Source organism: Mustela erminea, chromosome 18 (assembly GCF_009829155.1).
Source record: "Mustela erminea isolate mMusErm1 chromosome 18, mMusErm1.Pri, whole genome shotgun sequence".
Taxonomy (NCBI): domain Eukaryota; kingdom Metazoa; phylum Chordata; class Mammalia; order Carnivora; family Mustelidae; genus Mustela; species Mustela erminea.
Genome location: NC_045631.1, coordinates 49,671,746 through 49,689,678, shown reverse-complemented (window position 1 = coordinate 49,689,678; position 17,933 = coordinate 49,671,746). Strand labels below are relative to the sequence as shown.

The 17,933-nt window shown below is 37.5% G+C and overlaps 1 protein-coding gene across 1 annotated transcript in view; it reads right to left on the bottom strand.

Moving 5' to 3' along the window:
- CEP112 (centrosomal protein 112) overlaps positions 1-17,933 on the bottom strand; it is a 406,137-nt gene that overhangs the window by 191,994 nt on the left and 196,210 nt on the right. The window contains exon 20 of the mRNA XM_032319493.1: positions 9,852-10,034. Coding sequence (XP_032175384.1) covers positions 9,852-10,034 — 183 coding nt within the window. The remainder of the gene's footprint in view (positions 1-9,851; positions 10,035-17,933) is intronic.

Sequence of the window (17,933 nt, the reverse complement as noted above, 5' to 3'; positions counted from 1 at the left end):
ATTTTGTCAACCTCTGTATGGAACAATAAGACTTCGAAAAGCAATCCGAAGAGTTAACAATAATTATGATTTTCAGAGAAGAATTACTCCACCATTCTTGTTTCTGAGTTGAATGACTTATTCTGAGAAACGCCAACGTTACAGTAACAGATCGGGATGTTTACCGCAAGTCACCAGAAATGACCGGAGAGGTAAAGCACAAGAGTCCTGTCCATGTTCCCCAAGTCTGAACCAGCGTATGCACAGTCACGATGGACTTTAATGGGGGCTGGCAACTCACTGTACCTCTTGAACTCAAGGCTTTTGTCTAACAACAGCTTTGGCATCATTTTTGAGTAACTGAAGAACAAACGTTTTCAAACCTCACACTCCGCTTTTGCTGCACATGCCAACACCACTTTATCTGGAGCTACTCTGAAACTAGCCCAACAAGTGAGGATAACATTTACATTACAAAAAAATTAGCTTTTCAGGAAACATTTGGTGAACACATGCATTTTGTACATTAAATGACATCTTTGCAAATAACAAAATAAATAAGGTCCCACTTGACCCCAGGGATCTGGGGTTTGTTTCATTAATAAATACTGACTTAAGGAGCAAACTTAAGATGAATGAATCACCAGTTTAATTTTAACCTTTTTAAAGACCTGTAACTTTTAAGTCCTTCCACTGGAAAATTCCCTTGTTTTGAAATGCTAGGCCTGGCTGAACTATTGGTTTCATGTTCACTGAAAGCTCCTCTGTACCACAGAGTGATGATATCAGTGGGAGACATGCACACGCGCATCCTCACGTGTGTGCATGTGTACACACACAGAGACACACACACTGCAAGACTAATGCTACCTTGTGACTGCTCCCCCGTCTCCGCCAACTAACAAAGGAAGAGACTCCAGATCCAGGCCACAGACTTCAGCAAACTTCATTCTCTGAGGAGGCCATTAACTCATTTTCAAATATTTCTAATACTTTTAGGCCTTGACCTCGAACCTAAGGAAAACAAATCAAAACGAACCGGGAAAATAACACACTTTTTCAAACCCTCCAAGTCTAATTATGTACTGTTTCTTCCTGATTCCTTGTGATCATTCTCCAACCTCCCAGTACACAAATGCCCCCAAATATTTGAGAGGTCAGGTAACAATTTAAAATAATTGTCAGGTAACAATGTAAAACAAGCGAAGAAAAATGGGTTTCACTGAACTTTAATATTCGTTTCAACTGAAAAACATTACCTCAAGTTTCACATTAACCCACCAATTTCAATGTTTTCGGTCTCAATTAGGCCAATTTTTATTATCTAAACATTTTCTCCAAACAAATATTAAAGTAGTTTGAAAATAGATTATTATTTTCAGGTAGTTCCTTTGCTTTCCTCCTCAAACATGAGTTTAAGGTCTCCCTGACATCAATTCCTATCGTTTTTCTCGTGAGAAATTCTCAGGTGTTAAATATCTTTCCTATCATGCAACTAGGCATGATTCCAATTAGGCCTGAATGGAAGACAAAATGACAGTTTAATAAGCTTCAATTTGCCAGCTCTTTGAACATTTGATGATATCATCATTTTGCCAATCATTTCGTGCACTTTGGCTCCGACCTCCCTGTCACAAAAAATTACCTCAAATATCTAAATAAAGACATCAAGGATGTCTCTGAGAGAACTGAGTCAGAAATCCAAAAATGCCTTTTCCAAGACATCAAGAAAGAAGAGTTATTCATCCAATATTTCCTCAAAGATAATTTCTGCCAACAGTCTTAGTAATTTCACTGAGGCAGAGGTGAAAAGGACGAGAGCACGATGCTAAAAATAACGGAAGGCATTTTTCCTTATGTCAATGGGAATGACATTCAGTATGTGGAATAACAATTCATCTCTGGGGTACTTTAAGTTACAAAAAAAAAAAAGAATTCATCTGAAAACTTCTCATTTTGACCACAATAAGTCCAGATTGAAACAAAAACTGCATCAGTGTAAGTTGTTTTTGAGGATTCTAAAGGAAACACATTTTCTAGTCATTCCTTGTATTTCTATTGAGAAAATCTCCCAGTTTGAGCTTACCAAACTGCCTTGACCTCATCTCTGGAAGGTTTTGGCTAGGTGCTGTCAACCAATAATGACCATTATATGGGTTCCTTTAGGGGAAAAAATGCTAACATTGAAGACTTTGGGATTTAAAAATTCATTCCATAAAATGAAAGGATCATATGTAATATTCCAAATTACTGTGTGAACAGAACAGATATTCACCTATAATAAACCATTCACAACAAACCATATCTCACCAGTACTAAATGCAAATCCCAAATTGATTTTTATAGAGACTGGGTAGGTCCATTGACTTAAGAGCTTCCCGGAGTCTTATTCCAGACATATCTTTTTATTTCAGCAATAATGTAGAAGTCAAAAGTAAACCCACCTCAAAATCATATTCATTTTTCCATTCTACAAATTCTGAAATTTGTGGGAAGGAATTCTTCTCCAAATAAAATATTAAGAATTGCATCTCTTCAGAGTTTAATTGGTCTCAGAATAGAGATACAGCCATGGCTTGTGGCTTTGGAGAAAGTTTGAAACTACTGGCTAAATCTTGATTTGGATTTACATAGTCTGAGTTATGGGTATCAATATTTTAAATCTAGCAACGTATAAACAATCCAAAATCGAAAATACAATGGAATTTATTGCCGAATAAATGAAACTCAGAGACAACAAGCTCATATGTAAGCAGGCACATGAGGGCAGAAGACATTACCGAGTCCTAACTACACTGACTACTAGTTAATGTAGCCTTGGGCATTTTACCAATGCTTTCTGCAACTTTTCTCACCGATAAAACGGAATAAGATACATTTGTTTCACCACCCAGGTAAGAAGGTCAAAACAGACTTTCCATATGGGAACTTTAATCCTTAGCAAGGGCTGGAAGGCTGGAACAAGACGAAGCGGTGTGAGAGACCTAGCAGAGGGCCTGGTACCTGGGAAGCATGCAATAAATATTTGTCGCTGCTGCTGCTGCTGTTAAACACAAACAAGCATAAAAATTCAGCGTTGTTCTAGGAGGCGCTGCTCACTAAAACTGGAACTCACGCAGCATGGTTCAATTAGGACTTTGCAGCAACGTCAAGTATGGCGAATCACTGAAAGAAATGCAAATTGCGACGAGAATCTCAGCATGGGGAACAAAGAGTACCAGTGTCTCCCTCTCTCTCCTGCTAAGCAAAGATTCTCATATAACCCTGTGCCTTTTTTGCTAAGCCCCAGTCTCTCCAAAAATCTAAAATCTCTCTTGAAAGAGGCTGTGAGATAGAGAACGAGCACTGAATTAAGATTAAGAAGCCCTGGTTTGCTCGTTCTGTGACCTTGGGCAAGATAATGTCCTTGAACCAGAAGTTTTTTATCTGTGAACTGAAAATAATTGGCTGTGGTCATCTCTTTACTCAATCTGGCGCGTTACAGCACGATGCTTAGACACCTAACATGACCACAAGGTGCGTGCCCGGCACAACATCCTGGACCCACAGACTTGTGCTCCCTGGCCAGCTCCCCGATGTTCACCACTGCAGAGTCATCACATTGTACCCCTATTTTAAATATCTCCAGCATTTAATTATTACCTCTTAAAGAACAACCTGAGTATTTCTAAGAAATCTATTACGTGTATTGAAAACAAAAGACAGATTTTTTTAAAGCAAGCATTCAATGGACATGGAGGTATTAATTCAAAGGGAATACTTCATGTTATGATTTGGGAGGTTTGTCTTTAAAAGGAATATTCTTATCTAGAAGTGGACTCACATGCCATGGAATGTGGTTTCCATGGTAACTGCCACACTTAAAAAATATGCACAGGACTAAAGATACACCGTATAACACTTCTACAAATGGATCATTCTTAGAGAAATCGATTTCCTTGTCTCAGCCTGTTTTTGTTTTTTCAACTTCATATAATTTCTCCACAACGAGGACCAAGTTGAATTATTTATAATAGTTTAATTATAGGCATATATGCTATTTTTGTGCTTATAAAATGAAAATAACTACAGAATTTTAAAACCATAATGGAAAAAGAAAGCTAGTGATCTACAAAAAATGTAAACGTTACTTGAAAGGTCATCTTCCTATCTCTTCTCCTGTGTATAATATTCTTATACACAGAAATGTATATATAATATATAAATAAAACAAATTATTAAATTCATATGTAATACCATTACAAACCACCATTGGATACTAGCAAATGAGGTCTTTTCGCATCGATACATCTGTGTCAAAAGATGAGAACAACTTTGGCCCTATTTGGGAAATTCTGTATAACCTATGCTTTTGGTATCAGAGAAGCTCTATTTCCCCATAGGCTTTTAAAAATGGCTTAGTTAAGAAAACCTCTGTTTATATTCTAAATGAATGCACTTAAGTTTTTGACCTATCTTAAACGCGGCATTTCGATACTATAAAACTTCATCTAAGGAAAATACAATGAAAATTGTAATGTATGGTTTTACCACAAAGTCCACTCAAAAAGTCTTACTTTCTTTTTGCAGAGTAATGAAGTAAATTGTTAAAAACATCTTCCCACCAATTCTGATGTCTGACATTAAACGTTATGTACATTGCAGCAAAAACCCACTTAATACTTAAAACACACTTAATTCCATTCCTCTTTCCGTCTAATACAGATAAGTCAGTGTGGGGGGTAAGTATCCAAGTGTGGTGTGTACACAGCTGGAACACCAGGCAACCACTGATGTGACTGTGTGTGTCACCAGGGACAAGAGAGGAACAAAAAGCAGAGTTACATTAAGAGCAATAGCCTCATGATGTGGGAAGAAAAGTATTTACATAGTTTGGTTTTTCCAAGTGATCAGTCCAGTTCAACCCAAAGAAATAAAAATATTTACTACCTCAAAACCAAGTAAATGATATTAGTGAATAAATATTGATGATGAAATACCAGTTTGGTTATGTAGGTAGAAACCAAACTGTTTTATTATGGTTACAAATATCCTACACTCCTGGACCAAATAACCACTTGTTTTTATTTCTTAGAGTTTTCTATAATGTACAATCAGAGGACAAGAGAATCAGAAGAGAGAGTAGCATTCTTGGAAATTAACAGTAGGGTGTTAACTCTTGTACCAGCTCTAATCTCAGCCATGCTTCTAATTTGTACTTCCTTGAGACATTTTGTAAGGGTTTCAGGATCAACCATATAATGAAGTAGTAGAATTTGCTAGGCTCATGACTTCAAATATGCCTTCATTTGATTCATAATGTGTACAACATTGGATCTCCTGAAGCAGGTGTGTTTTTTGATACTGAAAATGATTGTATTCTCCATTAATTAAAATGAAATCTGGGCACATTAAAATAAAACCTGCTAATTACATTTTGTGAAAGTACTTAAAGAATCAAAGATGGCCCCACCAGATTTTATTTCCAATGTCTTAACATACAGAGATCATCGTCAATTATGCTGGTCAGTGTACTTTAGACTAAGTCCTGTGTCATCTATTTCTCTCAGAACTGAGTACTAGAAAAAAAATTAAGTAGTCCTATTTCTTTCATAGATAATTAGAATTACACGGTTCATCCTGTTTCCCTCTTTGCTGCGGCTTCTAGGTGAGCTGAAAGCTAAAACTCGTACTTAACTAAAGAATTTTTTTTTTAAAGTATAGGTTTTCTGGTGGGGTTAATCTCATTTATTGCTTCAAGATTATTTTCAGTTATATTTAACCTGTTTAAGTGTGTGTTTATTACAAAATGCTGCCTAAAATCCTTTTTGAAAGTGGTTGGCGCAGAAATTAAACTCAATGTCTTCAATGGAAAAATGCTCCCCTAAAAAAGCCCAAAGACCATGCACAGGTTTAGCAGAAATGTTCAGAACATACATATTGCTAAATTCCTCCATAAATAATCTTTGAAGAAGGACAGCCAGTACTCAATCCGCTGCACACAGATGCACACCCAGTTTATAAATGGACATTTTTATTTTGAGTCTGAATTACCAAATCCAGTAATAAAGAAAAAAGGTAATACATAAGGTAATGTGACTGAGATATTATTTTAAAAATTAAAACTGTCTTACCACAAATATCTTTTCTGGAAAGTTTTTTTAACTAGAAGAGAGAAAGAGGAGGATTTCTGAAAATGCTACATTTTAGAATTAGCGGCAGGGGAGCTTCTCGCTGTGAATCCATATGGCAAAATCAAGATGATCTGTCCATTTATTATGCAAAACTCATCCGTATGAACATCATGATTCTCAGTTTAGGACATCAAGAAAGACATCAAGATGCCAATGTTAGGCAAGAGCCAATTTCCTACATACAAATTTTAAGTTTGATGGAGTTTTGGATTTTGCGATAACCTTCTCCAAGTCTGCTGTTTTAATCTGCCTTATTATACTGATGGTGGATCACAGAGGCTGCCGGGGCCACCCTGAGTCTTCCATGTATCTGTACCTCAAGAGGTGACATAGACAGCTGTCCTATGATGGTGGCCCCACCTCTGGGGCAGACCACAAAAGTTCTCTACTGTGTGTATATACACCATTCACTCTGGTGACAAACATGAAAGATCAAGCGATCTCCAAGTGATTCAGGGTCCTTAAAGGATAACTAAGTGGTGGAAGAATCTAAGTTCTATTTTTCCTGTAATTCAAGGGAATAAACTGTAGCAAGTTTTTCACTACATTGCAATACAAAAGCCAAATGCAATGCAGAACCACCATGTTAGAAGAAATTCTCTTAAGGTGGTCATAACAGAATGATAAATTTTCTTTGTATTATAAAACGTGAGTAAGTCAATCAAATCATCCTCCAAATTAATTTCAACAAGAGGTATCTGGCAAATGAGAAATATCTGACAATGAGGTTGTAACTTTCTAATATGTCTTATTATCTACTGATTTGGATGTTTTTTCTTAAACATTATGACCCTAGGTAGACACAAGGCTGACCATATTGTATGAGGCTGACAAAATTTAATGTGCATTTTAGCAAATATAAGGATCACAACATAAAAGAGCCTACTTGTCTGAAAATCAAGTTATGACAAAGATATATGCAACAAATAATTAGCTAAATGCACCAAAATAAAATGGGAGAAATAATTGTCTTTAGTTGTATTACACTATCTTAGGATTTCTCTATAAAACAGAAATTACCTGGATAACCACTAATCTGTAATAATTACACAGCATATTCACCAAAAGGGAGTTCCTGTTTGATATATGATTCACCTTATGGTAGGGAATTATACTTTATAATAATGGATTTCTTATCAGTATACAATACATTGTATATTTGGAGGAAGCCAAAAGTAGATTTTTAGTATATTGTCTGCATTCAACAATTTGATGGAAGAAAGAGTGGCAAGCAAAGCCTCAGTATCCAAAATAGGTACTTCACTGGTCCTCTCTTGGTTAAGTATTTCCAACAGTCCTTTTTACAAAATGGCCTCCACTGCTAAATGGGAGCAGCAGAACATGAACTGAAAATCAAATCTCTCTAAATCTAAACTGAAAAATTATACAATCCAGTATTTAAGATCCATCACACATGTACCAAGACACAGAACAATGATTTGAAAAAAAATTATTCTATTTAAAAAAAATATATGTCCACTTGGTTTTCTTGAAATTCGTGAATGGAATTCAGGACTTCAAAGGTATTCTACGTTACATTACCTAAATCATAACCATGAAAAGATGTATTTAGAAAACTGAGATCGTACCTGAAGGAAACTTTGAATTAATATCCTCAATGAATAACCAAAATAAATACAAATAATTAGTATTTTGGTATACATGATAAGGTTTTTAAAAATATAACTTATTGGCAAATTTTTTTAAAAAATACATTCTCTAAAAACAACCAAGTCTAGCTTACACAAAAAATCATTTTCATTCAGATCAAAAATGCATTTAGCTTTAGTTTACATTGCTTTACTAGCACTCGCAGGATAGCAATTCCAATTGTTCCAAGAAAGACACAAAATAGGAGGAAACACAATCCTACGCTACAGCATTTCAAGAGGTCATATGGTCCTCATGCTGATTACTTCAATTAGAAGAAATTCAATTAAGGACCTTATTGTACTCTCCCTGTGGCTTAATTATATGTAATAATTCTAAAATTTCCCTTTTGTTATTGGATGAACCGCACCCTATATATGGCAGATACGACGCATGTAAAAATCACAAAGATTTCCTCTAAATTTGGCCTCTGCTACTGTCGGCTTTCCACAACAGCACCAAAATAGTGGGAAGTTATATAAATTAATGTCTTTTATTGTATCAAGTATTTGATTTTACTATGCAAACAGAACTTACACAGACTCAGAACCCAAATATTCTACCACAGAAGACAATGGTAAGGCTAAGCATCATCTTTGAAGAAGAATATAAGTTTGAAAATATTCTTAGTAAATGATATGGCTAACAATCAGAAGATCAGCATGTATTTTCATAAAGGCTCTAATGAGGTTGGTGGAAAAATACAATACACGTTGATTTAGCAGGAAGCACCTGACTCTGCTGGTACCATGGCTACTACAATGACTACCTTTTCAGTTAGCAACCCCCACAAAAAACACAGTGAAAATAGTTTTCCTATAAATGTATATTATTGACCAAAAAAAACCTGTGCCGAGTATACTCATAGTGCCCCAGTCATTCTCCGAAGGTGAAAGACAACTCAAGGTCAAATGAAAAATAACCAATAACTCCTATTCTTTGCCTTACCGCCTCCCGCCCTCCACGCAAGAAAGAAACACCTTATTTAATCAGTAGCATTACTATTGTTTAGATGATCATAAAATCGTTTAAACACATGTCATCACAAATAGAAGGCTTATTTCACTGTTTAAAAATTACATTATTTGGGAGACAGGATAACTAGGAAGAAGCTTATGTGTGGTATGAATAATATGGTTAAGATTTCCATGGGAAAAGAGGGATTTAGACCTCGTATATGATATGGTTTTATTAGAAAAGAAAATTATCTTTTTTGTTATCAATTGCTCCCCAATTTTTCTTTAATAAAATTTCACAGCAATCTCAAGAGGATACACTAAAGGCCTTTGATTACATATACCCTAAAGAACGTATTTGTAGCACAAAGGTGCACACACCCAATAAGATTTTTTTTTCATCTGAAATTTATAAAGATAATTTTCCATGCTGACAGTGCACATTTCATCCATAAGTTTGAAGAGTCAAATGCTACCACAGCTGGGGGTTATTCTGCCAAATGGCTTCCAACAGGGACTACAGAGATGGAGGCTAGGAGGCATGTGCATGCGCATGTAGGAATAAGCCACAGACCTGATGGGAAATAGCCCTTCTCTGGAGTCATTTTTATCAATTACCATCTGAGTGATCTAATCAAATATAGAGTCTAATGGAAAAAAAAAAAAAAGCAACATCAGGAAGGAAAAGCAAATATTAAAACAGCTGCTTGATTACCTACAGAGATTAAAACAAAAAGCAAGGAGTGAGGCTGATATATTTCATAGGGATTTGCTGAGGCTGAGGGGAGGGGTAAGGGGCAGATACCTTAAAAAAATCCATCATGAAAGGAACTGAGACAAGATTATAAAAAAGGGGCCAAGTTATAGCGCGCCATGGGATTTTTAATCTGGCTACCTGTGGTTTCTGTAGTTAAAGCCTTATTCATCCTCAAAACGGGGGGGTGGGGAGAAGAAAACAAAAAAAAATCACATTTATATGTCAGTTTTGCAAATGATCAAACAGCGTGCACCAACAAGAATAAGAAGAAAACACTAAACGCTGATGACTTTTTAAAAATAGATACCCGTTTTATCAAATATTATTGATAATTACCTGTGAATCTCGTTTCTTGAACTCTTGAATTTGATTTTCGTGCTCCATATTGGCAGCGCGAAGCTGTTTTTCCAGGTTTTCAATTTCCCGTTCATGGTCTCGGACTAGGCTATCCTTCTCTGCGCTATGCTGCTGTGATAGGTGCGTCTTCTCCTGTTCATGCTCCAGCTTCAGCTCCACTATCTGATTGGACAATGAGGAGGACAGTTCATCAACAGAACATCCTTGTCGTCATGACAACTCATGGACAGCTTAATTTTTCTCTAATTTGTCCAAGTTGAAAATTTTATTTTTGCGTCATTATTACCTCACCCTTGAAATACTCTCATCTGTGGGGGGGATGGGGGGTGGGAGGGGTGGGGATTTTCTCCAAACCTAATATTCAAGACAGTTGGGCATATTCAGGAAATCGTTCTGCAATCTGTTGGCATAAATGCCTGAACATTGAAAAAAATTATGTTGAATGCTAGGTATTTCCTACCCAAGATTCCGGGTATTACTGATCAGCAATGGTTATAAATGGTTAATAGGCAGTACGCTTTGCTGTTTGCTTCAATATATACATGTAAAAGCAGCAATTAAATCAGTCCGTTTTCTTTATGATTTTCAAATAAAAGCTCGAAGCTAAATACGCATCTGGATTATTGTATATACAGTTGTCTTTTTAAAAAATAAAATGATAAATTTCAAAGCTCTATTATCTCGTTGTCAGCTACGGTAGACCAACATAAACAGATGTTATGTGTTCCAGAAGGGCACCTGCTGTGCTGCAAGCTTGCGCCATGATTTCATAAAGAGCATTCTATTCTCAGGATCCTTTCCCAGTCCACTCCACACTGGAGACTGTGACCTTGGCCAGTCTTAGCCTCTCCCTGCTAGACTGAATGGCAGCCGGAGACCAAGGGCCTGGTTGCCGCAGCTTTGATACTAATCCTCCCAGACTGTGCACAATGGCACCCTACCTGGCCTGCAAACTATAGCCAGCCAGGCTGTCTTTGAAGCAGGTGATGAATAGGGACTGCAGGAAGCCAGCTTCCCCAGTGAACTCCAGGCCACACAGCTGCTAAGAACAGTCACTTGGATTTTTCTTCAGTTTTGGTGGATTTCAGGGGAAAAAACTGCCGTTATCTAGAATATGTTGTGTTATTTCTGGCGTGAGAATCCATCTTCAAAAAAGCTAACAGTAGGAGCCTGCTCCAAATCGATCTTGTTTCTTGTTTCGTGCAATGAATCATCAGACTACCTTATCTTAAAGCGATAGCATTCATTTCTCCACGCGAGCATGCTACACTAAGTTTCAGAAATTATTTTGAGATTTGATATCCTCACCCTCTAACTGCAAAAACACAAACTGAATGTGCTTATAAACACGGGTTTTGACATTTTTCCTTATTGTGATTTTTCTTAGAGTGGAAAATGAACAGGAAATGTCTGACCACTTATAAATGTATTATACTATCGAGAAGAACCCACTTTTCATTACATACACTTACCAGAACAAAATAATGTATGAAGTAATAGAGAAACATTTATTTTGCATCTGAGAACAAAGACAGCCTAGTGAATTTGTGTCTATTTCAAATCTAGGGATCTTTCTTCCTAATTATTTTACTGCTGGCAACATATAGAAAAAAATAATATACACATCTTCTCACATACCAAGTAGTTAAGTTTTCTTTATTTAAAATTAATGTGCATGCTTTACTCTGATTCACACAACTACAATGTTAATCCCAACAAAAGAGAGAATTGAAAATTGTATTGATATTACTGCATCATTTCAGGCATCTGAGTTTATGAATTATTGAGTTAGAATATTTTTAGTTCTTGGACACATTATTATTTCTACTCAGTGTTATACTACCAAGCATTATTATAATAAATTTATAAGTTTTAGTTAAAATCATTTAAGTATGTAACACACTGTAAAGAAATAGATGGAGGTAGAGAATACTACTGAGATCTGATTCTTAAAAGCCTCAGAAAAATTGAGAGAATGGGTGTGATTTTAAAATTGATAGAAAACAAAATATTTTACATCCTCTAGGGAAAAATAACCAGTTGACCCATAATCAAGGCAGAAAGATTACAGAATTCTTCCCCCAAGAAAAAACACATGAACGGTAGTCGCTATGAGATCGTTTGTAATGGTGTAGCCTCATTCTAGGCTCTAAATAATGTACTTCCAAAGTATCTTCTTCTGAGTTATTTGAAGAGCTCGGGTAGACTGATCAATGACCCTTTCCATGCTCAGATTTCAGTTAATTCATTTTTAAAAATTAGGAACAAATGAAATAGAGATAGTAGAATTTTGAGCTTAAAGATAGATGTTCATAAATTATTAGTAGTTTGTCATTTTGTCAGGGCCCATTGCTCAGTGATGCTAGGTAATGAATGAATAAATCTCAGGGTTGCTGGTGCCTTTTAAAGTGAAATAGCTCAGGTTTGTCTGCTTGAATCCATACTACTTGGCCAAATTCTAGATGTTATAAGCCCTTTCTGGTCTTTGCCTAAGATTCCTCACTCCTAGCATCATCTGGCAGACATGTTTTGTCCTAATACATGGTAGAGTCTTGAAGAAAAACCCTAATGGTCTAGAAACATCTTAATGATGAGATTCATAACCACAAAGGCCATCACCAAAGTGGATCTGTGTTTAAATTCAAGATTGTACTGGTTGCTAGCCCCTTCCATGTAAGTAAACATTAAAGGAGGTTTTTTTACTTTTCCAGTTCAGTCACTTATTTATTTTTATTTTTTTTTTAATTTTATTTATTTATTTGAGAGAGAACACGAGCAGTAGGAGTGGAAAAGGAGAAGCGGACTCGCTTCTGAGCAGGAAGCCCAGTGACGGCTTGATCCCGGGACCCTGGGATCATGACCCGATCTGAAGGCAGATGCTTAACCCACTGAGCCCCCCAGGTGCCCCTCAGTTCAGTCCTTTACTTATAGGCATATCTCAGTGGTAACAATGAAGTGGGGTATCTTCTTTATCCTGGACTACTAAATACTTTCAGTTGGCCAACAATAATGTCTAATGGAATCAGTGGTGATCAGGAGGTTGATAATCATGGAAAATGTGGAGGATGTAGAAGTATACAGCATCCTCTAGAATGAATGTTCAGTGGTCAGTGAGATCTCTGTGTTAAGATGATATCTCCTACCAGGGAGAATAGGATGCACCATCACCAAGGAACCTGCTTAAGTAGGGCCAGCTAAAGAGCTCCCTGTAACATAGGAGGGAAAACTCTTAAGTTCCCTAATCCAAAAGCAATGGGTTCTGTGCCAGGTAACTACAATAGCTATGTATATCCCTTCAGCACGTATTAAAGCAGACTGGCATGTCTTCTGGGGGAGTGAAGTGAGTAGCCCTCAAGGGCGAGCATCTGGTACAATCTGGTAGTTCCCTGAAATGCTGAGCTTGATGGTTGGGATTTGGGTGAGAAAATGGTTTTACCGCCTAAAAACTATTAGTTTGAAACTGTTATTTTTATAGGTCAAAACAGGAGATGGTACTTTATCCACTATGCTACCCCCACACTACACACGAAGTTCAAGAGTGAAATTTTGAAGTTCTGAAATCCCTGAAAGTGCAGCCCTCCATCACAGACTAAATCATTTTGCAACCGGATGATGATGTCCTTGTTCTAGCTGAGACTTGATTTAAGTATCCAAAAGCAGAAGTACATTACAGGCTCCGAGAAAGACCAAAATGGAGCCACTAGATAGCCAAGTCTCTGGGGGTCCTGGAATATATATTTTTAAGCCCTGGTAACTGTTTTAGAGTGAAATCAGTGCTGGTAAATGTGGCCCGAACACTTTTTAATAATCTCATAAAGAAAAAGACAAAGGAGATGGAATAAGTCATTACTTCTCAGTATATAACCCATAGAAGACAATACATCTCGATAACATACCTCAAAGTCAGAAATTCCAAACCAGAAACATAAATTATGCAAGTGATAGAATGGGTTCAACACATTTTTAGATAAAAAATACTAACTAAAATAACCTTACCCATAATGAAATTACAAATCTATATTCTACAAGCCTTGCTGAAGAATGGATTAAAACTACAGGAATTAGAAAAAGAGGCCCTCCTTGTGCTCTGGCTGGGAAAGAAAGAAGGGGAAGGAGTCTCCAGTTAGGAGCCCTGGGGACAGATGTGTCTTACAACTGAATGGTAGCTGCTCTAATTCCAAGTGAACAGTAGTATGAAAACCGAAGAGTTTGGAGAGACGTAAAGGCTACCTAGGCAATACGGTGTAGATCTTAATTCATGAAGCTTCCCCACAACACCCTGACAGTCACTCAGCTGCTGCTGGAATGCTTTTAGCAATAAGCGAACAAATGGCTTCCAAGGCAACTTATGCCTCATGGTGAACACACCTGACACTGGAACTTCTAAGTGAAGACAGCTGAAAAGTTGTCAGAAGAACAAAACAAATGTTAACAACAGAACATTCACTGGCAGGAACCCAAGGAAAGAGGGCTAGCACATTGGCCATCCATGTCAGATGATGGTAGCTGAGGAAAGAAAGCAAGTTTCTGACCTGGTGAGACACACTCCTCTGTCCCTCAGCAGTAATGCTGAGGAAGATCTTCTAAGAGGAAGGTGAGGAGGGTAATTGCATGGAGGACGAATGGCTGCTGGGAAGAGATGAATAAAACTGAGAAAGTGAAAAATTATGGCTGGTTCTGATGAAGCATAGGCTTCAAAGCGCCCATTCAAAAGGGAAAAAATCCCTCCAATATAGACAGCAAATCCTGGGGAGAACATGAGTAAAATGTTAAAAGGCCTAGCAGATACAGGTTTCTCTAACAAGAGTTGCTCACAGCCCCAACTAAGTTCTTCTCCTTGTCCTTATCCTAATCTCAAGCTGTAGAAAGTGCTCAAACTACAACTCAGAGGAAGACATACAGCTGAAAATAAGGGCAGAAAAGGAGTCAGAGAGAACTCATGCATATTATACCAAAATGAATAGTCAATTTGGACAGTGCTGCTCACTTAATGCCCAAGTGAGATGAAAGGAAAAATGTCTGAACAGCTATAAAAATAGTACATCAAGTAAAAAACAAACTTTTTTTTTTTTTTAAAGAGGTAGGGTGTGGGGGGGGAAGCAGGAAGAAAGGAAGGGAGGACCACCATTCTTGAGGGGAGAAAATATACCTTCAAAATCAGGAACAAGTGGAGCTGACAGGGAGTCCTAGTAAGACCATGAGGGCAATGGAAGAAGAACCCAAAGATGAGAAGATAAAACAGAATTAACCAAGAACCAAAAATTACCTGATCACAAAGTTAATTCTAAATTAGAAACGGCAATCAACGGAATAAACATGGCTGAAAATCAAATCACTAGCATGGACAAGGGATCCGAGATAATGAAACAGACAGAGATGATGATGTAGAGAGGAAACAGCAAAAGAAAACCCACGTACACACAGATGTATCAGAAATTTTCCCTATAATGAATGAAGAGCTAAGTGTGTATATCAAAATAGCACACTGTATACCAACAAAAGCTGTTCTTGAGGAAAATAACAGCTCAAGAATACTATAACAAAATTCAAAACTATTGAACCCAAACCATTCTTGAAAAAAAAACCAACAAAAACTTGAGGATGAAATTCAGGCAACCAAGAGAAGACTAGAGGAGCTGTGTTATGGGCAATGTTTTGTGCCAAAACACAGTGGAACACCACGTACAAAGTTTTAGGGAAATGTGGGTCACCAGAGTGTGTTACGCCCAGCCCAAAATAGGGAAACACACAGTGATTCTCAAGCATGCAAAAATGCAGTGAATACAACAATGATATGTTCTTCTTGGAAAAAATGATTTAATGATGAAATCTCAGCATTCAACAGATGAATCAAAATAAAGGTATCCACTGTGGGGAAGTTGTACTAAAAGTCCTGGTGGTAAGCATATAAATGATTTAAATAAAAAACTAACTCCATGTAATTATGATAATCATGGTTAGAGAAGAGAATACAAATGATACAACTCTCCACAATGTATAAAAGAACACTACAATTGACAAAATAGAGTGGAAGGAGTGGGTGGAAGAGGTTTAAGCATGTTAATTTTATTTATTTTTTTATTATAGTGAGTAAACTAATGCTTTAAAAATTGAGCCATAAAATTCAAAATGATTCTAACATCAATGCATTTTTTAAGAGAGTACACACATACACACACACACACACAAGTGGAGGTGTGGGGGGTTGGGGAAAGGAGAGAGAGAATACCAAGCAGGTTCCACTCTCTGTGCGCGCCCAACGTGAGACTTGATCTCACCACCCTCCAATCACAACCTGAGCTGAAATCAAGAGTCGGTCACTTAACCAACTAAGCCACCCACGTGCCCCAAACCTCAATGTATTTTTAATCTTTATCTCTTACTGTTCTTCGAAACCACCTCTCATCAGGCGAAGGAACATTTTTCTAAACTTCAGGAATTCCTTGTTTTCCTTTTTCTTTACTTCATCTAATTTCACATAAAATCACTTTAATAAAAGTAAGAAACACAGCATCGTCTCATTTCTTAAAAAATGTTTTTGTTTCTATATCTACGTTCCCTTCTACTTATCTATGTCTCAGAAATATCAGGAATTATACTCATATCCGATTCACAGTAGTCACCACCAGAAGATAAGAATTTGGTAGAATTTCTGCTCTCTCCATTGTGTGCCGTACCACATTGGATGGCCTCTACGTGGTATTTTAAGAGCCCTTATCAAGGAACACGGTCTCCCTTCAAACACATGGGTTCTGGGTCTGTGAACTGTGAACTTAGATCTAGAAACTTAATGAAGGACCATGATTTTCCACACAAGTGGAGAACTGTCTAAAGTTCCCTTGCCCAGTCTTGACTTCTTCTTAGTGTTGTACAAATAGTATTCTCATTGGTCTCTGTCCCTCCTATCCCTCAAGAACATGCTCTATTCACTCTCATCAAAGACCCCTGCAGGCAAACCACCTTGATTAACTCCCATTAATCAAGGAAATATACTTGGGGCCCATTACAGTAGTTCCTTCTACCTTCCGACATTTGAGTGCCTCACCTGGTGTCTGCCATTTTGGAACCCTACCATCCTACTGGAAGTGGGCAGCCCAGTGCCGCAGCAGCATCTTAAACTCTTGGTGCCAGCGTATGGAGGAAGCCACCACGTAGCTGCTCAGCGGTATCAGGGCTCCCACCATCAGTGCATTCGTCAACACCTCAGTGAAGGCAGTACTTCTGGTCCCTCCCACGGGGTAGATTATCTGGTCTAAAGTAATAAAATCATTCTAATATTCTATTTTCCTGAGATTTTTTTTTTTTTTAAATCTCTTCCTTAATACTATGTGACGGCAGTTCTGGTGTGTCCTCCCTGGTTCAATTTGAGTGGAGTAGTAAGGAAGACCCCTGCCTAGTAAAAGCATCAGCTATTGTAAATGTGCTATCTTTTTTAAAAAGAGAGATGAAGGTCAGTTCAAATACCCTGAGCAATTATACGTATCAGGTAGTTCAAGGGGTACTTTCCTTTAAAGACGGAGCCACTGACCAGAGGCCATCTCGGGATCTGACAAGATGGCCAGGCTGTCCTGCAGGATTATCCCGGCTTTGTTAAGTGCTCCGATCCAGATGGTCCACTAGCAAAGGATGCAGCAGAGCAGTGGGAGAACAGGACCCACGCATAGAAAACAGCTAGAGCATGGACTAGGCTATATGCCATAAATAATATTTAAAATCGATCTGATCATCAAGTGTGCATCATTTGTCCTGTTCTGCCAAGACTTCTTTCTTTTTGGTTTGCATTTAATGGACATAGTCTTAGAAATACTACACAATAAAAGCCCAGACATCTTCAGTCCTTTGGTGATTAAATACACATTAGCGAATCTATGTCTTGTCCTGATTCACCGTGAATCATGAGCACTGTGAATCACTGTAAAGCATGAGCAGAGGCTGGAAGTACCATCTGGATGGTTGTGAAACCTTTAAAAGCAGTGGCCCTTCTCTGCTTTTATTCATTTTCCCTATCCTGATTTAAGTGTAGAGCACTGTGAATGAAGGTAATTGTCAGGGTTAGCTGCA